Source organism: Lissotriton vulgaris, chromosome 8 (assembly GCF_964263255.1).
Source record: "Lissotriton vulgaris chromosome 8, aLisVul1.2, whole genome shotgun sequence".
NCBI classification, from domain to species: Eukaryota; Metazoa; Chordata; class Amphibia; order Caudata; family Salamandridae; genus Lissotriton; species Lissotriton vulgaris.
In genome coordinates this window covers 1,421,270,120-1,421,293,542 of record NC_141696.1, presented here as the reverse complement: position 1 = coordinate 1,421,293,542, position 23,423 = coordinate 1,421,270,120, and the positions used below count along the sequence as shown (strand labels likewise).

Genomic DNA, 23,423 nt, shown 5'->3' with positions numbered 1-23,423 from the left:
GAGAAAAACGAGTGAAAACGAGTGAAAACGAGTGAAGGAGCAGAGGGAGAGAAAGGGAAATGGGCAGAAATAAGGCGCAAAAGAGCAGAGGTGCAGAAAGGTGAAAGATAGAAAGGGGAGAAAAACGAGTGAAGTAGCAGAAAGAAGGAAAGGAGACAGAGGTCCACTGGACCACCAGGGATGAGGCGCAGGGAAACCTGCGGGTGGAGGAGGGCCTCGATCACCAACACTCAAGAGTGCAGGGGCAGGGGCACCTCACTTAATGGTGGAGCTACGAGGGTAGGAGAGCAATTTCACTGACAATGAGTCAGTGGTCTTGCTCGCCTGTCTCCGCAGTGGCCGCCATTAAGTAGGGGTCGGGGAGGGCTGGACAGCTGGGAGGCGGGAGCGGGGAGGGGAGCTGGATTGGGCCGGTCGCGCTGGGGGGGGGGGGGAGGGGCCGCGGGGGCAGCAGCGGCGGGGAAAGGTAAAGGGAGGAAAGAAGGGACAAAGAAAAAAGGGAAAATAAGCAGAAATAAGGCACAAAAGAGCAGAGATGCAGAAAAGAGCAGAAACGTGAAAGATAGAAAGGGTAGAAAAACGAGTGAAAGCGAGTGAAGGAGCAGAGGGAGAGAAAGGGAAATGGGCAGAAATAAGGCACAAAAGAGCAGAGGTGCAGAAAGGTGAAAGATAGAAAGGGGAGAAAAACGAGTGAAGTAGCAGAAAGAAGGAAAGGAGACAGAGGTCCACTGGACCACCAGGGATGAGGCGCAGGGAAACCTGCGGGTGGAGGAGGGCTTCGATCACCAACACTCAAGAGTGCAGGGGCAGGGGCACCTCACTTAATGGTGGAGCTGCGAGGGTAGGAGAGCAATTTCACTGACAATGAGTCAGTGGTCTTGCTCGCCTGTCCCCGCAGTGGCTGCCATTAAGTAGGGGTCGGGGAAGGCTGGACAACTGGAGGGGGGGGTTGGTTTTGGGGGCCATTTTTGGAGCAACGCAGCACTTGTGAAAGCACCCACTGTAGAGTTCCTTGTATATCCAGTGATTTTCAGGCAACAATAAAAGTGTCAAGATAACTCTGGTTATTAATGCACCTGCTGGAGAGAGATGTGAGTTTTGTCTAGAGGCAGTTTTGACTCATCTAGGGTAGCGCAGAGGGTTAATATGCCTGCTGAATAGGACGCGTAACATGCAGATCACAGAACTTTATTTTATGTGTACAGCTTAGTGGGTTACTGCTTTTGTCACAGAGACCCCTTTGTTACCATGCAGTTCGGAAGTTAAAATCATGATCTAGCACAGTTAGCTATGAAGTGTCATCAAATAGCTGTATGCAAACTGCATGGTACAGGTTCGAAAGCTATGCTTTTTCCAGTCTTTCATTAGCCTAAAGTTGCTAAAAAGGGTTTGTTTGGGTGGAAATACATTCTTATTATTAAATCCAACCATGTTACTTTCTGATTACTGGCTTTGAGCATCTCCAGACCAAGCAGTTTTAAACAAGCATGCATTAGGTTTTGCCTATGGAAGCAATAAGATGTTTGTGCAGGCGAAACGTAAAAAAAAGATCACCTACTTCTGAACCCGAGCAAAATAAAACCTGAAGAGAAAATGTAGGCAAGAGCAAGTGTTATACTCAATTAAAAATAGCCAGTAGGTGGCAGTGCTGTCCAGTTCTTCCTATATGGGCAGAAACTGATGTGAGATCTTCACATGGGCTTGTGCCCAAAACAAAGTCATAAAATCGAGTTAAAGAACTTAAGCCCACACAAAATGTAGCGTGAGAATAAATGAATACTCCTTAGTGACTTCACAATGAAAAAATCGGGGCCCTTATTTATGAGGCCTTGCGTCACTTTTGCGCCGCCGGTGCGTCACTTTTTGTGACGCACCAGTGGCGTACAAAATGCGCCTTGTTGCGCCATATTTAAAAAGTGACGCATCTAGGTAGATGCGTCACTTTTTAAACCCCTGCGCCACATTATACCTGCGCCAGGTATAATGTATGCAGAGGGGGAGTTCCCCCGCAAAAAGCCTCGTAATAGTGACGTATTGAAATCTATGAGATTTCACTGCGTCACTTTTAGGATGCTGTTGCGTCAAAATCTTGCGCCTGCCTCACAGCAGGCGTAAGACTGACGCAAGCCCTTTCACATGGGGCTTTCCCCATGTGAAAGGACGCATTGCTGGAGTTGCGTCACTTTTGTGACACACTCCAGCACTGCATCACTTTTGCGCTTACAGATGCGTCAGAAATACTGACGTATCTGTAAGTCCTTGCGACATGATGCGTCATACATTAAATATGACGCATCATTGGTGTCGCAAGGAGTGCGCAGTGAAAAGTGACGCATCGCTGTTTTCACGCAGCGATGCGTCACTTTTCATAAATGAGGCCCCTGAAATGTAACACAGCTGTTTCAATGTGTGTGGCCAGGGAAAGTAAACAAAAAAAGTTCCACACAACAGCGATGGATGCAGTAATTTGGTTACAGGAACTGATAAGAGCCCCCTTTTAAGATATACTAAATGTACGTGATTTCACAACCACTGCTCAAGAGTGTGCCGGCGAAACCTAAAATGCCTACCAGGATGGATGATATGGATCCTACACCATGTACTCCCCTTTGTCTTATGTAAGATTTTGTATACACTGATTTACTTGCATATGATTCATTGTCTCTGTATTTGGGTCGCGGACGGGTCGCAGACGGGCGCAGACGTGCTTGCCTTTGACACGCCTTCGGTGCACCAGCGGCACGCCCGCAGTGGCCGCCATTAAGTAGGGGTCGGAGAGGGCTGGACAGCTGGGAGGCGGGAGTGGGGAGGGGAGCTGGATTGGGCCGGTCGAGCTGGGGGGGAGGGGCCGCGGGGGCAGCAGCGGCGGGGAAAGGTAAAGGGAGGAAAGAAGGGATAAAGAAAAAAGGGAAAATAAGCAGAAATAAGGCACAAAAGAGCAGAGATGCAGAAAAGAGCAGAAAGGTGAAAGATAGAAAGGGTAGAAAAACGAGTGAAAACGAGTGAAGGAGCAGAGGGAGAGAAAGGGAAAATGGGCAGAAATAAGGCACAAAAGAGCAGAGGTGCAAAAAGGTGAAAGATAGAAAGGGGAGAAAAACGAGTGAAAACGAGTGAAGGAGCAGAGGGAGAGAAAGGGAAAATGGGCAGAAATAAGGCACAAAAGAGCAGAGGTGCAGAAAGGTGAAAGATAGAAAGGGGAGAAAAACGAGTGAAGTAGCAGAAAGAAGGAAAGGAGACAGAGGTCCACTGGACCACCAGGGATGAGGCGCAGGGAAACCTGCGGGTGGAGGAGGGCCTTGATCACCAACACTCAAGAGTGCAGGGGCAGGGGCACCTCACTTAAAGGTGGAGCTGCGAGGGTAGGAGAGCAATTTCACTGACAATGAGTCAGTGGTCTTGCTCGCCTGTCCCCGCAGTGGCCGCCATTAAGTAGGGGTCGGGGAGGGCTGGACAGCTGGGAGGCGGGAGCGGGGAGGGGAGCTGAATTGGGCCGGTCGCGCTGGGGGGGAGGGCCGCAGGGGCAGCAGCGGCGGGGAAAGGTAAAGGGAAGAAAGAAGGGATAAAGAAAAAAGGGAAAATAAGCAGAAATAAGGCACAAAAGAGCAGAGATGCAGAAAAGAGCAGAAAGGTGAAAGATAGAAAGGGTAGAAAAACGAGTGAAAACGAGTGAAGGAGCAGAGGGAGAGAAAGGGAAAATGGGCAAAAATAAGGCACAAAAGAGCAGAGGTGCAGAAAGGTGAAAGATAGAAAGGGGAGAAAAACGAGTGAAAACGAGTGAAGGAGCAGAGGGAGAGAAAGGGAGAATGGGCAGAAATAAGGTGCAAAAGAGCAGAGGTGCAGAAAGGTTAAAGATAGAAAGGGGAGAAAAACTAGTGAAGGAGCAGAAAGAAAGAAAGGAGACAGAGGTCCACTGGACCACCAGGGATGAGGCGCATGGAAACCTGCGGGTGGAGGAGGGCCTCGATCACCAACACTCAAGAGTGCAGGGGCAGGGGCACCTCACTTAATGGTGGAGCTGCGAGGGTAGGAGAGCAATTTCACTGACAATGAGTCAGTGGTCTTGCTCGCCTGTCCCCGCAGTGGCCGCCATTAAGTAGGGGTCGGGGAGGGCTGGACAGCTGGAGGGGGGGGGTTTGTTTTGGGGGCCATTTTTGGAGCAACGCAGCACTTGTGAAAGCACCCACTGTAGAGTTCCTTGTATATCCAGTGATTTTCAGGCAACAATAAAAGTGTCAAGATAACTCTGGTTATTAATGCACCTGCTGGAGAGAGATGTGAGTTTTGTCTAGAGGCAGTTTTGACTCATCTAGGGTAGCGCAGAGGGTTAATATGCCTGCTGAATAGGACGCGTAACATGCAGATCACAGAACTTTATTTTATGTGTACAGCTTAGTGGGTTACTGCTTTTGTCACAGAGACCCCTTTGTTACCATGCAGTTCGGAAGTTAAAATCATGATCTAGCACAGTTAGCTATGAAGTGTCATCAAATAGCTGTATGCAAACTGCATGGTACAGGTTCGAAAGCTATGCTTTTTCCAGTCTTTCATTAGCCTAAAGTTGCTAAAAAGGGTTTGTTTGGGTGGAAATACATTCTTATTATTAAATCCAACCATGTTACTTTCTGATTACTGGCTTTGAGCATCTCCAGACCAAGCAGTTTTAAACAAGCATGCATTAGGTTTTGCCTATGGAAGCAATAAGATGTTTGTGCAGGCGAAACGTAAAAAAAAGATCACCTACTTCTGTACCCGAGCAAAATAAAACCTGAAGAGAAAATGTAGGCAAGAGCAAGTGTTATACTCAATTAAAAATAGCCAGTAGGTGGCAGTGCTGTCCAGTTCTTCCTATATGGGCAGAAACTGATGTGAGATCTTCACATGGGCTTGTGCAGGCACGCCGATGTAACTGCCCAAAACAAAGTCATAAAATTGAGTTAAAGAACTTAAGCCCACACAAAATGTAGCGTGAGAATAAATGAATACTCCTCAGTGACTTCACAATGAAAAAATCTGAAATGTAACACAGCTGTTTCAATGTGTGTGGTCAGGGAAAGTAAACAAAAAAAGTTCCACACAACAGCGATGGATGCAGTAATTTGGTTACAGGAACTGATAAGAGCCCCCTTTTAAGATATACTAAATGTACGTGATTTCACAACCACTGCTCAAGAGTGTGCCGGCGAAACCCTAAAATGCCTACCAGGATGGGTGATATGGATCCTACACCATGTACTCCCCTTTGTCTTATGTAAGATTTTGTATACACTGATTTACTTGCATATGATTCATTGTCTCTGTATTTGGGTGTGATGTAAAGTGCTCCGACACCCTACACTTGTCTGAAAGGGGCTATAAAACAAATCAAATACATTTGAGAGAGGAACTATGGAGAGATAGGGGGCACTTGTGGAGGGTGAAAGTGAGGAAACCTTTGAAAGGCTCCAACAGAGATTGTTAAATCCAAGTGCACTGTAAGGTCATCATTTACTGCTTTAAAAGCGAATACAATCGAATATATAATGAAAAATGTGTTGTGGAATGCACCATTTTTGCCCAAGATTTCTTGCAGGGAGAACCCCACCCAAACTCTCCTTGTAGCGGTCAGGCTCACTCGCTGCACTCACCGTACAGGGGCTGGACTCACAAAATGTCCCGGGGCTGCTTTGGGTTTGCAGTCTGGCCCTGGTCAGTGCCCCACGCCCCCATCCAGGTCAGAGCCCAGTGCAGCTGCACCGTTCGCACTGCCCTAAAGCTGGCCCTGATGCTGCCATTCCTGAGCCTAATTCAAGAATGCATACATCAGTGGGTCTGCTAACAGGCATCAGTGGCCCGCACAATACTTGCATCAATAGGACTAGTAACAGACTTCGATCCTACACAGTAAATGCAACAATGGCCTAGAAACAGATACATTGCAAAGGTTGTCCGTAGTCCCGCACAGAGCATGCATCAATGGGCTTAAGGAGAAAAGTCAGTGACTGCACACAGTGCATCCATCAATGTGTTCATTAACTGGCAGGCAATCTCGACACAGTAAGCATCAATGGACCTAGAAGCATTGGCCACACACAGTCCATGCATCATTAGGCCTAGTGGCGTTTGTTCGTGGTCTCTCACCACAAAGGATATCTTTAAGTGCCCTTGATTTTACTGCTGCATTCTGAAATAGAACAGTACACCCTGGGCTTAATATGTAAAAACACGAGTGCATTTCCCCTTTAGAAACCTCTTTCCGAATGGCATGATTGTTAAATACCAGTGCGCAAAAAAAAAAACCTATTCAAATTGGGTCACTCTGGAAAGCAAACAAAAGCCAAAATGTCTATAACACATTGATATTATTTCCAATATTAGTAATTTGTTTTAGTATAGTATGAAATACCACTCTTTTTCCTAATCTGAGTGCTTGTAACAGATAGTACTAGAGAATCAACCTCATCTTTAATTGCCTATCGCACATAACAATGTAGACATTTGCTGTCATTGACACAAAAGTGCAGAATCACTTCACCGGCATAAAATATATGCCAAAAGATTCCAGAGGGTCTCCCTCAACAGTCCTTATAGCTCACACACACACTGTGATGATTTGGGTGTATTATATGCAATGGCTGTGGGACCTTATTGTGGAATACACTCGCCAAACTTGAGGCCAGTCAGGCTCATTTGTAGACCTTAAGCTCAACCCTGGGTAGCTGTGGTTTTGAGCAGCATGGCTTGACAAAGGAACTTAGAGTAAATAATTTAACAGCACCAAACGACGGAATAAGAAAGTCACACAACAAAAACCCCCAACAGCAATTTAGAGCATATTTTACTCCATTTTTAGGGTCCTCGATCATCTAAATCCACCAAAGGGTTCCAGAGACACAGATTTTAGAAGATATAACAACTTTTAAATGCAACCACAAACAAGCATTGGTCAACAAAAACTTTGCAAACTTTGGAACAGTTTGAAACAGTTAGTTGAGAGACTCCGGCCCACCAAGGGCGACCATATCCGACAGGGCGGAGGTCTAAGAGGTCAGTGAGGTTACTTCGGACAATTACCTGGCCACCAGAGCCTTTCTTAGTCCATTTCCAGCCTTTAAGAAACAACCGCCATAGATGACAATAGAGTGGTGTTGATGCTGGGGACGTAGGCAGAGTAGATGCTCAATAATGATCCTGGAGGTGTGCGGTCAAGGGTGGTGAAGTGCGGTTAATCCCTCGGTCCATGGATGCGGTGGGGTGAGGCAACTTTGACCACAGCACTTGGGGTCTGACATCGTCCTCTCTGTGACGGTAGAGGCTCATCTGCGGCAGTGTTTCCAATCTCGTGACTCAGTGGTCACAGAGAATACCCTTGGTGGAGCTAGTGACCCTCTTGAGTGACGAATCCACTCACTGATAGCACTCCTGGGTCGAGCAGACAAGGGTGCAACTTTTAGCTATCTCTGATTTGTCTATTTTCATGCCTGGCGGAAACCAGCTGTGGCACCTAAGGAGTGGCTACTGTATGCCATTTGGGCTTTCTCAGCTTTGATGTTCCTGGTGCTGTTCCAGTGGCCAACGTACTGACCCTGGAGTCCCTGCTTAGATCTAGAGTCAGGAATCAACTTTTCCCTGAGCCATGAGCCACAGGCACAGTCCAATCTCACTAACTAAGTGCAGTACATGTAGTCCCTCCGATGTTACAACCTCTCTTCATGCAGCATTAAAGGCAGCAGGACACTCCTCTCTTGGAACTCTCTCCAAATCGACAATGTACTGAAGTTCAGGGTGCCAGGAGTGCCCATTATGTCCCAGGAATGTGCCTAGAGGGGACAACGAGGTCACTAGTCAATGGGCTAGCCTGCCCTCTCCTCTTTGGTGACACGTTCCAGCAATGTGAGGCATTTGGCAATCACAGAGTGCAATCTTCTTGCCACTCTCAAGGTGTCTGAACTCTTTCTCGACTGTGAGGAGCTTGGTAGCCCACTCCAGAGGTGTGGCTACCTAAGGACTACATGCCCAAAGGACAATTGGTTTGGGGATGGGTTTTCCCGCTCTGACCCTGTCTTTACCTTGCCCAGAGGAACAAATGGCATTCTGCTTGGGTGTATTGTCACAGGTTGCCCCCCAGAGGCGGCTTCTCCTTTGAAACTCGCCTTTTGGACTAACACCCCTTCCAGCCTTCCTGGGAGAGAAGGTCACACCTCACTTTGCGCCCACTGCCTTTGTTCCTGAGCCTGGGAAGCATTCACATTTCTCCCCAGGCAAGCATAAATCTGTCTGTGTGTCAGGGCTTTTGTGAGGCCGCTGGACTAGCTTGGACACAGAGTGGCAACTTTGTAAATATTGCTTTACATTTAATAGGGACATAATTCTCGATTGAGTTTCAAGTCAGATTTAATGCCACAATGAATTGATACTGTTAGATATGGGGGTCTTTAGTTGGCAGAGGTAGGTACCTTTGACCAAATAGGGACCCTCACATCTAGTCAGGGTAAGGGGGTACACTCCTAAAATAACCCCTGCTCACCCACTTGGTAGCTTGGCACGAGCAGGGAGGCTTATCTCAGAGGCAGTGTAAAGCATTTGTGAACACATACAGTAATCCAGTGATAACACCACAGATGGACATCACACAGGTTATATATCAAAAATAAGTATTTTTATATAGACTTAACACAAGACCGCAAACGACAAAAATCCACAATGCTGTACTTTAAAAATGGTAGAAATAGCTTAGTTCTCTTTAGATGGTAAATTCAACATTTATTGTTCAATCTAACTTGGGATGCGTAACGCAATACAACTAAAGTATTTCAGGGAAGGTGATGCATCAGGTCCTTACACGCAAAAACGGTGATGCGTCGGTTCCCTACTGCTGCGCAGGAGACGATAATGTGTTGGTTCTTCTCGGTGTGGAGAGGTGATGCGTCGGTTTCTTACTGTGCTTCCCTGGCGATGCGACCAGCAGCGCCGTGATGCGATAAAGATCCAGTCCAATAAAACAAAAATTGCCTCTTCTCCTTGATGCGACAACTACGAGGCGATGCATGCACGTCCGACGGCCATGCAGCGACTCTGCAAATCTTCTTGAGCCCCGACAGGCCCTGCAACAAGCTTCCCCGGTGATACGACGGCGTCTGCTGTGACACTCTTCTCCGGTGATGCAGGGTGCTGCGGCGATGCGATGCGGCAGCAGCGACACCCTTCTTCAGTGATGCGACGACAGTAGCTGCGGTGGCGACGCGCTTCTCCGGTGATGCGATGGCGTCTGCTGCAACAGATGACACTCTTCTTCGGTGATGCGAGGTACTTCGCCGTTTTCCATGCGACAGCAGCGACACCCTTCTTCAGTGATGCGACGACAGCGGCTGCAGGGGCGACACGCTTCTCCTCCGTGGGTCACGCTTCCAGCTCCCAGCGACACGCAGTCTCTCAGAAGGCTCAACATAACAGCAGGCACTTCAAATTCCAAGCAAGGGAATGCAGGGGTGCTGGTTGGTGAAGTATGTTGTCCCTGAGACTTCAGCAGGAGGCACGCTTGATCTCAAGCCCTTGGAGAGCCTTTGCAAGTTGATGAAAGTAGCACAAAGTTCCTTTCATCTTTCTTTGGCAGCCAGGCAACCACAGCAGGCCAATCCCCCAAACAGCACTCAGCTTACGGATAGTCTCCTCCTCAGTTTCTCTGGTTCCTCTCCTCAGCAAAGGTTCTTCTTGCTTCCCAAAAGTGATCTAAAGTTATGGGGTCTGGGTCCCCCTTTTTATACTCATATTTTCTTTGTTCTCTGAAGGCAGAGAGGCCTATGCCTAGTCTAAACCAGATCTGGTCAGTCCTGGAGCACTTTGTTTACATGACTCCTTCTTTCTTTTGACAGGCCAGGGACATCAGACACACCACCGGAGGTGGAGCCAGCATTATAGAGGGAAGGCACATCCCTATTCAGTCCCAAGTGCAACTCCTCCCCCATTCTCCATGTAGATCTCTCTATTCAGCCTTGTGCTGACTCACCCTGTCTCCTGGAATCCCCCAGTCCCTGCCACTCAAACTCCAGACAAGGAATGCACAACCTAGAAGAGGCGGGTTTGGATAGTTAGGCAAGAAAATACCTACTTTCTAAAAGTAGTATTTTCAAATACAGAATGTTAAAACCAACTTCACTAAAAGATGTATTTTATCATTCTGAGTTCAGGCGTACTAAACTCAAATTTCTACCATGTTCCCTGGGTCAGTTAGGATTATAGGATGTTATAATCACATTGCCCATTCTGGCCTATGGGAAACAGGTAGCCTTGCAATACTGAAAAACGAAAATAGCTGTAATTCACTATCAGGACATGCAGCACACATCAGGGCATGTCCTACCTTATACGTACAATGCACCCTGCACTTGGGCCTACCATAGGGGTGTCTGATATGAAGAAAAGGGAAGGTTTAGGGGCTGCCAAGTGGTTGCATCTGCCAGTCTAAATGGCAGTACCAGACTGGCCCTGCAATGGCAGGCCTGAGACACACTTTATAAGCTGTTCTGGTGGGTGGCACTACCAGTGCTGCAAATCCACCAGCGGTACAAAAGGGGGTGGTGATGGACTGAGCATACCCTGCCACACTTATGGCGGCCAAAAGCGGTACAGAAGCTCCCTCCATCACCACCCCCTTTTGTACTGCTTTTGGCCACCATAAGTGTGGCAGGGTATGCTCAGACGTGAGTCCCATGCTCACTTTGCCACTGGATTCAAGCAAGCCGGGCTGAAGACGGCTGGAATGCCAGAAACCGGTCCTCGGAAGCTTGTTTCCGGTCCAGGGAAGACATGGCTTGGCAGTTCGGGCTGGACTGTTCCCATGAGGCACAGGGTCAGACTGATTTGCATATAGCCATGTCTGAACTGGGGTGGCAGAGTGGGCTAAAGAACGGTGATGGATTAAACCCAGATCTATTGACTGGGTGTGAGTGTTTGATTGATTCAGATGCTCTGTCCATCACCACCCCCTTTTGTACCGCAAACCCACCAGCAGCATTTGATTTACATGCCCTTGACACCCGCAGTGCACTGTACTAGGGTCTGATAAGTAAACCAAATCAGCCAATTATGGAGTCACTAATCCATACATCAATTTATAATGGGTAGAGCATATGCACTTTAGCACTGATCCGCAGTGGTAAAGTGCCCAGAGTCATAAAAGCAACAAAAACAGGTCAGATAAAATACAGGAGGATGGCAATAGGTTCAGGGATGACCCTGCAAAAAGAGCCAAGTCCAACAGATATCTTTCAGTATCCAGTTAAGTAGTCACATTCAGAAGTTAGCCAGGCTAGGATGCCACCCTGCAACCCTGTGCTAGCTAATGGAGCTATCAACTTTCCTCAGCAATCAACAACTTTTTGAGGTTTTTCTCTTTAGACTTATTTAAACGTATTTGTCCATCTTAACAATATACAACTTTATAGGCCTTCTCTAGGGGGTTCCCATGAGGCACAGGGTCAGACTGATTTGCATATAGCCATGTCTGAACTGGGGTGGCAGAGTGGGCTAAAGAACGGTGATGGATTAAACCCAGATCTATTGACTGGGTGTGAGTGTTTGATTGATTCAGATGCTCTGTCCATCACCACCCCCTTTTGTACCGCAAACCCACCAGCAGCATTTGATTTACATGCCCTTGACACCCGCAGTGCACTGTACTAGGGTCTGATAAGTAAACCAAATCAGCCAATTATGGAGTCACTAATCCATACATCAATTTATAATGGGGAGAGCATATGCACTTTAGCACTGATCCGCAGTGGTAAAGTGCCCAGAGTCATAAAACCTACAAAAACAGGTCAGAAAAAATACAGGAGGAAGGCAAAAGGTTCAGGGATGACCCTGCAAAAAGGGCCAAGTCCAACAGATACCTTTCAGTATCCAGTTAGGTAGTCGCATTCAGAAGTTAGCCAGGCTAGGATGCCAGCCTGCAACCCTGTGCTAGCTAATGGGGCTATCAACTTTCCTCAGCAATGAACAACTTTTTGAGGTTTTTCTCTTTAGACATATATAAACGTATTTGTCTATCTTAACAATATACAGCTTTATAGGGCTTCTCTAGGGGATACTTACATATAGTGTTGAAAAAAGGGACGGCATTGCCATTAATTGTAATGGCAAAGTCGAACCGGCAGCGCACACATTGCTCTTCCAGTCTGCAGTGGCAGGCTGGTAGGCATTTGCTCTTTGTCATACACATTGTGGCACAAACTATGCTGTGGTCCTGGGTGGACACTCTGCCCTAGGTACCATATACTAGGAACTTATAAGTAGGTCAGCACTTGCCAATTGGGGACATCCAACTCGACATTACTTTGGCAATGGATCAGAACACTGGCACTGAGGACTGGACAGCAGGCCTCAGTGCACTATCAAAGTCAAAAAACCAGCAGCTAGTAGTCCAAATGGGGGCAAAAATTGGGGTAAACCTGCAAAAAGCCTGTTTCCTTACACACTTACACTCCCAGACACACACATGCACCTTACTCTGGTGAGCGTGTTAGTCTTTATAGGGCTCACAGTGGAAATTTACATAGGGTTTAGGGAGACAAAAAGGAGACAACAGGCTCCCTGGTGTCAAGGACCATGAAGCACACTATATCACAAGTGAACTGGATATACGCATTTTGTGCAATCTCTGGGTTACGGTATATATCCCTCCAGTATCCAATGGCACTGACATTTCTTTAAAAAACATATAATCAATATTGTATTTCTCTTTCACATTCTTCCCTATTGCTTGGTAAACCATTTATAATTGCCTCTTGGCGTGTATAAATGCCATATATATTGCATAAGAAATTGCAAATTTCAACAAATTATTTCAATTTTTGACAGATGATTTGACGTTTTCCCTTATTCATCTCAGTGTACAACAATATAATTGACTGTAACAATGTTTCTTTACGAACAACCTGTAAGAGTCTTAGATATTATGGGGTATGTTGATAGATGCATACTGACTGAATGATTTGGAACATCTGAAGGTTTTGGTTGGAAGGGGGAGAAAAGCCTTAAACTATATAAGGTATGTGTATTATCAATAAAGGATACTACAACCGGCAGGCAACTTCCTGTACATTCAAACACCGCACTCTGCATTCTACATTCAGCAAAAACATCACTGAATTCCACATTAAACCCAGACTGAATGCAACAAGCACTTGTATACGCACTCTCCCAAAGATAGGTTTCTCAGGGCATAGAATACAAAAAATACACTGTTGGAATGCTCGTCATCAGTAACAATACAAAAGACTCTATGAGGTGAATAGTTGTGTAAGTATTATACTTACTACTTGCTGTCAAGTTATCAGGACTCCCGTTAGGCTCAGGCAAAGACCCATCAAATCTGTTTTTGCTTTTGGTTGTAGAATGGACTGTGTTGTTCTGCTCCACTTTAAGAGTCATTGTGTTAACTGTTCTGTCCTCTGTAACTGTAAGACTTGAGTTACTGCTGTTGGGAGTAGTGATCAAAGAGTGACCAACTGAGGTTCCACCACTTGTGTGGTTTGATGCTACTAGCATTGCATACATTGTTGAGTTGATTAGAGATATATTTGATTTAGTCTGGACATCTGTTGTTGATGGTTGATGTGTTGCAGCAACCCAGGTCTGGGGAGCCCTGCTACTCGCCTGCATTGTGTTGTTCTCAGTTTTCATTTCAGTCCTCTCATTTGTTGTGTCTGAGGTTGGAGGACCAAAAGGATCAGTTGCTGATTTGCTTGCAGATGTAACCTCGCTGCTCCCTGCTGTTGTTGGCCTAGAAGTTGGTATTGGCATGGCAATGACTATGAGTAAGGAAGAATATTATATTAAGTTATATATTAAGTTATAGCTATATTTTGTTTTAGTTTGTCTATGATGCAGATTTTGGAACGCCTCTTAAGATTTGAACTGCTTACAACAAAACCAGACAGAAACAAATGATGTTTTGCAGGTGGGCAGGAAAGAAAATAGAGACAAAATGAAACATCAATGCAAAAAAGGCTTGCTTCGAAACTATTCAGCATTGAAAACAAAATCCTTCTGTGGAAGCTAATGAAACCCCAAGGCAGAGTTTAATGTATCATAGCAAATCAACATCTATTTTAAGCCCTTGTTCAAAGAATTTCTAAGAAACATGATCTGGTTTCCCTATGCATGACATCATGTTGAACTAAAGACAACATTCTGGTATATTTTTGAAAACTGATTATATTCTAAACAAGACTAAGGGCTGCATTACGGGTTTGGTGGTCTCGCAGTGGGCCGCCATGCCAGCGCCACGCTGCAAGACTGCCAAACCTGTAGTCATTCCACCCTCTGGATAATGAGTTTAATGCTGGTGGACGGTCCTGCTGCAGCGGTCCCACGCTGTGCCTTTCTAAGGCTCAAAGGATAATCACAGAAAGGCAGCGCCATGGGAGCTCCGCAGCATGTTCTTGCACAGGGAGAATGCACTATGTCATGCATTTCTTTCTGTGCAGGAACTGGGGGTTAAAACATGCAGGTGGGCACTACATGTGACCCTATGCATAGAGGCTACAGGGGGTCCTGTAAGGGTCCCCTGAGTTGCCTCACTGCTACCCTTTCCATGGCGGGCTCACCACGGTGGATAGGGCAGCAGTCAGGAAAGTCATGATATGCTCGGTGGTGCTGCACCGGCACCGTCAGCATATTGCAGCCTTTAAATGCTGCAACACTGCCACAGGATCATAGATCACCAGTGGTTGCAGAGATCCTGTGGGGATCTGACTGCCAAGCTCGCAATGCGACTGTCGGACCGCTGGTGTGGCAGTGGCCGAACTGCTACCTCGTAATTAGGTTCTATGACCCTCATTCTAATTTGTCTAGATTTAAAATGAGAGATATTGGGGATAAAATTAATTATTCCAACTGGAATATCCCATCCTAACTCTGTCAATTTTGAGATATTGTGTCTAGAATGGCAAATAACCCGGGAACCTGGAAATGGCATATCCTTTTTTGCAGGTTCTTCCACTGATTCCAAGTACTTTTCTGTGGAGGTCATGAGGTGGGAAAGGTAGGTCTTGTGAGCTTGAGGAGCAGCATTGTATGCTCCTTAGTGCTGTAGGAGAGGCTGGATAGGGGCTGGCCCACATGCCTTCACTGAATACATTTTGGAATCTGGTAAATTCAGGCCCGGCAAACCCACTCCAGGTAATTTTGATGGCAGGAACACCTGCCAACCTCAGAATTGCCCAGGGCGGTATTCCCTCCTCTTACCCCCCACCCCCACCTCTCCCACCATGTCATGAAATAATCCTCCTTAATATGATCTGTCAATTTTACTTGCAAATGCTAAGAAAAAGAATGTCCCTGTTGATACTGGAGTTTAAGAAATTCTACCCATGCTGTACTCGGGTGCAGTCTATCTACACTTATCTTGAAGCTCAAGAGGTCAATGTGGGTTAACCATGGCATCTCAGAGGGAAGGAATATGTTTCTGCAGATAAACACAGTTGGGATATTCAATGTAGCCCTATCTGATTTCACTTATGCAGCTGTGACACTGAATATATAGAATGAGAAACATGAATGTGTATTGTATACTCCATCAGCCACCTACCATGATTACTGGTCCTGAAGGTGTCAGCCATTTTGGAACAGTAATGTTCGTAGTGTAACTCATCACCTTTAATTTAATGACCGTGACATAATGTAAAATATATCTAATATTACGTGAGAACTTTAAAGCAACATCATTACTTTAAATGTATTGATGTTTGTGAGTTTTGCAATTAAATACACCTTGCCATAGCAAAGAGTGACTTTGGGAGAGGCAAAACCATGGCTTTAGAATCATGATTTGATGTTAAAATCAAGATAATTCATTATCTTTAAATAGTCATTGGTCTTACTATAGACAACCTTTCATACTCCCTTCCAGGTTAATAAAACCCTTAATGACCCCGGAGCACAATACTGTCACTGCAGATGAAATTCACAATTTTCAGATGGGGCAAAAACATTAAATTGAAGATGTTCACTAACCAATTTCATTTCTCAGAAATTTAAATCTTAATAGACAGATATAGATATCTCGACATTACATATTTGAAATATCTATACATTTTAACCCAGTGTCACAACTACTTTTTTTAATAATCAGAATGCTCCGCAGAATTGAACATACTCTCAACAGATTGCAAGTATAACTAGGTAACTTACCTTCATCTAAGTGTGGTGCACAACCATCCTTCATTTTTCACTATGTGTAACTGACATTTTTTACATAGAATTTACAAAAGAAAATTATCTTTTGGAGTGCTTTGCAAAGCTTTTTTCTCTCTTTCCCTCCTTCAAGATAACATCCTGCCCCTGGCCACAGGACCCATTGGGAACACCATCTGTTCATGTGCTGTGGAGCATTGCTGCAGAATGCAGTCTTTGGCTGCAGAATGCAGTCTTTGGCTGCATCCTGTGCCCAGCCCCAGTATCTCCCCTATCCAACTGCACATGGCGTTTAGCACAGTGTCTCCTAACCCACTTATCCATTGAAGCAACTCAACAGCCATACACAAAGAAACTCTGGGACCTTAGCTCAAAGTTCATATTGTGCATGACCTTCTGCCAAGCACATGTGGCTCAGAGGGCAGGACCTAGCCTTCGCCCAAAGAGACTACAAAGTCCACAGCCCATGGACTTCAATATCCCCAAACTGGGATTTTGTTTCAAAATGATGCTTTGAAAGTGTTTTATAGTTCTAAACTTGCAATTTGTTTGCTACAAAATGCACCCTTGTTAGGACTGCACTTCCTTAATCATTTTCCTCGCGGCCAAAATTGAGGTCTCAAGTGGCTAAAAAATTGTTTGGTTGATGAAATTGTCATTCTCATAGTTTGAAATATCATTTTTTTTTAAACTTCATTTGACCATATGTTTTTTGCTTTCTTACAGAAACCGCTCCATAGATTTTGATGAAAATAGTAGTAGATAAATAGTTTGAACAGATCCCTTCTTCTCATCCAAGTTTATGTGAAAATCGATATAATGGTTTTTGCTACACATGTGGCATACTTTTTCCTATGGAAATTAACAAAGTGAAAACCACTGTTTGGACTTCCCATATTACTTTTGCTACCCTAATGGATCGTCATAAAACGTGGATAAACTTGGAAATTTCATATTCTTTTGTCAAATGGTGCAATTGTATTAAAAAAATAAAAAACACATTTCCAGAGTAACTATACCATCACTACAAAGATGTTGTTGCCAGATGTTGTTGCCGAATCTATAATGTAAAAGATTCAGCCATCTTGGCTGGCCAGTGATAGGTTACTTCAAATATATTTTTAAGTTACTAAGAAATATAATGACATTGACTGGGATAGCAAAAACATTAGAAGACAAGCCCACTAATTCACCTGTCTCGACCAACCCCAAGTACCGTCCATGCAATTCTAGAAACAAACTCATCCCCAGAAACAGAATTAGAATTGAATGGTAGATATGTGTATTTACAACTGACAAACAGAGAGCAAGCACAGATGGCGGTCACGGGTGGTCCATGTCAGTACATCTAAACAACATTCCACAACGGACCGCCTATGCGTCAAGGGAAACATACAATTGACTTTACACCGTTATATAAATCTGAAGGTTCTCACAACCTATTAAATCATCAGAATTTATTGCAGCTACTAAGTTCTTTTGAGGCCCTGAAGGACCTTGACTCACAATTACGGCTAATTGTTAATTTTTTCTTCTGCCATAAAACAAATGAAGATTCCGAAACCACCAGAACAACATGCTTCGCAAGACACGGCACAAAGAATACTGGCCTAGCAGATTGGGGAATTACGGTCTCAAAACCAGAAAACACAAAATATCTACATACGCTCAGAACCTCACATAGACATTCAGAGTCTCACAAATTATCCTCAACAACTAGACCGCTCTATAAAGGCCATGAGGTAACAACAAGATTTGAAAAATGACAAATTACAAATTAAGGCAAGAGAAACAGCACCCAACCTGCATTTAGTCACATGGACAGCGAACTCACGACCAATTCAGCAATTACAGCCTCCAGAACCGTACACCTAATGAGCAGAAAGCAGTGGAAATCTTGGTACAATTAATTTTCCATTATATCATGGAACATTGCAGGTTATGAGCAGCAACTGAAAAAAACAGGGATAAAACTGTCTAACTTAATGGAACAATACTATGTAGTTTGTCTTCAAGAAACATGGCAGCCTTCAACTTTAACAATCTCAAACTACACTATGCATGAAATCAAAGCAAAAAAGTATGTCTTTGGACGATCGAGTGGAGGGCTGGCAATATCAATCAGTAAAAAACTCTGCATGAAAATATAAAAATAAAAACATCTTCGGATTACATATTGGAAGTTCTACTCAGAAATCTATCTGCTGCTAAACTGCTGATTATAAGTATCTGCTTTCTCCCTAATCTTGTAAAAAATAAACATAGATAATGTAAAATATTAGATGAACTGGAGCAAATAATAGAAACATACGGCCAGTTATTTGGAATTATTACTTGGGACATTAACCAAATGTTACTGTCATCAGCGAATCAGCTCTCTAATATCGAGAATACAGATTTGAGTCATAACATTACTCACCCAAAAATTCTACTACAGAAAAAACAAAAGGGCTTTAATGTCCTGACTAGATTTACCTATAATTTTCTGGCAGACTTCGCATACAGAGCACTAAATGGGAGGTTAGTAGAAGATGAGCCAGCTGTACCAACTTTTCAGGGTCCTGTGGCCTCAACCATTATAGATTATTTGTTCATTACTCATATTATCATCTCTGCAAAAGATATGCTATCATTAGGAGGCCTGAGAGTGACCCTGATCCTCAAACGTTAGTAGTAAACATCAAATATGAACAGTGGAAGGCCCAGACAACGGCGAACTGTAACTGAACGATCGCTATTAATGCCAAAAGGTTCATGTGGAACAGTGTGCTAATAAACAAATCATCAGATCTGGGTGGAGCTCTAATATCATTTATTTAAGAAGTTTTGCTCCAACAGAAACAAGTAACGACTAGATGAACATCTGGAAACCACATTAGAGTCAGTTTACATGACAAAGTTACAAAATCCACTACCAAACACCTTTTATTCATATAAGCTTAGCAATTAAATGAGTCAAAGAGAGTCTATTGTAAGTCAGTGCGGCATACTCTAAAATTTCCTGTGTCTAACGATCATGATTTAAAACTCCAAAAAATAAAGAGTGAATGCAAGATTAGGAACATGCAGATAAAATGGGACAGTAAAGATAATGCCTAAACCAAATTGTTCCATTTTATTTCTTCAAGAAAAGAACAAGCATTCTGATCTTTTGGTGGGATATAGCACAAGCTCGTGTAAGCGGACGGATGATCCGTTCACTTCCAACGATAAATGGAACACTCACATACATTCTCTGTAGAAATCAGTAATTATTTGCTCTTTGAAGCACTAAAAGAACTTGGTGCATGTCCCGATATTACAAAGGAGGAAATATCAAAGCTAATAAGAAGTTCTTGCAGGACCAAATGGTATACCAAGAAATCTGGTCAAGTTATATGTCACTTTTTGGAGTACACTGCTAGAACAGCCATTCTTGTATGTAATTAAATATGGGCAAGTTCCATGTTCTTGGAAAGGGGCCATTGCACATCTAATATATAAACAAAGTCTGAAACAAGATCCAACCCGCTACAGACTTTTAGACTTTGGAGGGAAACTGTTTGCTAAGCACCTTCAAAGGAAAGTAAGGCTTAAGGCAGAAGAGAAATCATAATTTCCACCAACACATTAATATTATATATAATAGTGTTACAACACTGACTCTACTCAGGACAAAAATCACAACTACAGAAATCAACGCTATATGCCTGTTTTGTGAACTATTGCACAGGGTTTCGTCAAATTGAACCGGCAAAGGCTGTGGGACAAGCTTATAGTGTGAAATAGATCTTAACCTTCTGCATTTTATCATTGAATTGCATATCAAAACATGGCTACAGGTAAAGCTATCAACTGACAATATCCCATCTTCTAAAATTGGCACAGAGAACTGCCTTAAACAAAGATGCATCCTAGCCCCTTTATTATTCTCTCTGTACATCGCTGTTTTAACCAAGTCATTGAAGTCAGATCAGGGTATCCCTCCAAACTAGGACATATAACACATTTGGCCTTTGCTGATGTGATCCTGTCACAGATACCAGAAGGTTCACAGCATCAATTAAATTAATTGCACAATTACAACTTGGAAACTGGGTTAATTGTCAATCTTTCCAAAACGAAGATCATGACCTTTTGGCAGCAAACTAACTCCGCGGGGTGGGTTCTAGGAGATACTTCAATTGAAAAAGTGAAACAATATGACTATCTCGGAGTGACATTGGACAGTAAGATATCATTGCTGAACCATCTGGCCACATGAATTTTGAAGTCAATAATGATCACCAGATCCCTCCTAATATGCGCAAATGTGTTATGTGGAAAAGCGATTAGGCCATCATCAAAAGTGTTAAATATGAAATTGGTTCCAAATCTGCTGTATGCATCTCCCGCATTGAATCACAAGGCCACATATAGTCGAGTTGAAAGTTTTATGTAACGTGTACGCAATCTATTACATCTATGCACAGCAACTCCCCAGTGTGTTGTAATACTCAAATTAGATTTCAAATCTTTAACATCACTCCACTACAGAAGCACCGTGAATTACATCTGTGAATGTGCAAAAGAGGACCCTTCCGCACTAAAACAGCTAATGTGCAAAAACTGGGTAATTCTGGATACAAGGATCTGAAGTTACACATCTTACTAACAAGCTTAGAATCTTATGATTTACTTGATAGACAGGCTCTTGGGCAAATGAATTAACTAGCCTATAAAATCCCCCTCTGCGATACCTTTACTGTTAAACAGTGAGACTCTGACTTGGCACAAGCCGAAAAATACAGGCACATGGACGTAGTGTCCGATACCTACTCTTTGCAGAGTCAAGAGTGTTTAGCGTCAATTTGCCGGGCTATGTTAAAAATACATTTTTAAGGTTTAGATTGTTTTATGGTCTGAATTGTGAGTTTAAAGGGAAATGTTACACAGCTTTTAAAAGGAAAGCTGCCTGTCGTTTATGTGGACTTGCAATTGAATCCCTTCTACACATCACATGTATGTGTCCTAAATTGCTACACTTAAGGAAATAATATTTACACTGTGCGGGGAATGAGATTTTGGTATCAATTTATGATCAATTTAATAATTTATCTCATTCGTCAATTTTGGACCGATAGTATCTGTCATTGAGTAAAAGACAACCCCCACATAGGTTTAGACAAACCCCATTAAATGACGCCACTCTGAAGAACCACTTACAACTGATAAAGTTTAAAAGTTTTATATAAAGTCAAATTTGAATGCAAATACAATCCTCTCAGGATAAATCTCAAAGTATACAAAGAATACAAAATCAATTCCAAAATCAGCAATTTAAAGCTTCGATGTGAAGTGGTTCCTTTGCGTCATCTACAGAAAGAGAAAAATAATCAAGTTAAATCTGTCCCTACTCTATACTAGGTGACTTCCCTATTTGCAAGTTTCTTCCCTAAAAAGGTGTCAGCAGTTTGACTTCCAAAGAAGTTCAAACTCTCTTAGCCTCTAAAGGTAACTTAAGTTTAAGAAGCAGTACCCTCTCTGCCTACCCATCCGCTCTTCTAAGGGTCCTCGGCCTACTGCTCCCTTGCGCTCTGATCTCTCTCAGCGCATCTGCTCAAGGCATCTACCCTTGCCTTTCGCTGTTCTCTCTGAGCTCTTCGCTTTCGCCTTTGCTATCTTCTCCCCGGGGTGCTGTCCCTAAAATACACAATCACAGTGTGGGTGGAACGCCCCTTGACGCCCACCACGGACTTTCCCCGATGATGTCAGTTTCTGGCTCTTTCCATTGCTTCATGTCTTTGCGTCGTCCGTTAGGTTGACCCTTCTCCTTAGATGTCATCTTCATCTTCTTGTTGGTGATTTTAATTTGACACTTTCCAGATCAAAAGTCAAATGAACTTAAACAAGACTTTAACTTACAACTATTTCTTGACCTTACTAGATCCTGTGAATGGTCATTCAAAACAAAGCTCAAATTCCAATCGCCTCCTCTCATGTTTAGGCAATAAACTTCGTTCGACATTTGTCACCTTAAATCTAACAAATGCTAGACTCTTCGGCTCGCACCTTCAAATGAAGGCTATTCACGACTCCTGTGAGCCCACTAAATTACATACATTGGACTATGCTCCTGCGAACTCTTGGTTAGTCAGGTTATAATCACAAATGACCTAAACTCTTCTAACATTCCTACAAACTTCTTCTATACAGTATAACCTTTAACATACATTTATATATAATCGCATTTTAGTATACCTTTCTTCTAAACGAATACAAATTTTACATAGAATATGATTTTAATACATAGAATATAAAGTTCACACAGAATATAATCTCATACATAGAATATAAACACTATACATAGAACATAACTTTATATTCTCATTTGTTATATTATGCTATATATGCTCTTGCACATTTCTCCATGTTACGTTTCTCTCGCTGTTTCTGCATTTAAAGTTACACACGTACATGAATTTCACTTTACACGTTCTTCATTTCGTAAGCATTTCTACACATTTCTACATTAGCCCACTACATATACGGCCTTCTAAATCTAATGCATTCTAAAGTGAATACAGTTATACATTTCCTATATTACTTTGGTCACGTCTGTTAACTTTTACGCCATAGTCGTCAACTTCCTGTTACGATATACATCTCATTCCTACGTTTATAATAGATGCGTCTAAATATGACTACGATATATTTTCCATTCAAATTGCGCTCTCTCAGTTCCCCCCTTTGATGACTTTTAGGAGTCATCACTAAATGCAATTTGAATAACACCTTTAAACAGAACTAGTTACATCATTCCCTCTTTTCATCATTTCAAGTGCTCTCAAGCTTTTATACTGTTGATCTTGTAAAGCCGCTAATCTCCTTTCTTGTTCTCTCATCGATCTTTGTAACCGGTTCGTCCTATACCATTTATATAGTTTTACTAATCCTAACAATGTAATTATACAAATTAATACTATTAATACAGGTTTTAATATGTACCACACTATACTTTTGCCAAGGTTAGCAAACCAACTTCCAACCTTTCCTACTCCATTACCTACTTTTTCCCAAACATTTATTTTTGTCATATCTTCGATTTCTTGATGAATCTGTGTAATGTTTCTTATGGCCTTCTCAAGTGGTTTTGAATTATCAGGAATATAAGTACAACATTCCTGAACCTTCAAAGCCTTGCAAACTCCGCCTTCTTTTGCTAATATCACATCAAGAGCAAGTCGATTCTGAAGAACCATTGCTCTGATCGATTGCATCTCACCTTCTAT

At 43.3% G+C, this 23,423-nt stretch overlaps 1 protein-coding gene across 1 annotated transcript in view; it reads right to left on the bottom strand.

The window, feature by feature from the left end:
• The window catches only part of LOC147698856 (uromodulin-like 1), a 569,037-nt gene that overhangs the window by 190,956 nt on the left and 354,658 nt on the right, over positions 1-23,423 (bottom strand). The window contains exon 12 of the mRNA XM_086935447.1: positions 13,293-13,787. Coding sequence (XP_086791573.1) covers positions 13,293-13,787 — 495 coding nt within the window. The remainder of the gene's footprint in view (positions 1-13,292; positions 13,788-23,423) is intronic.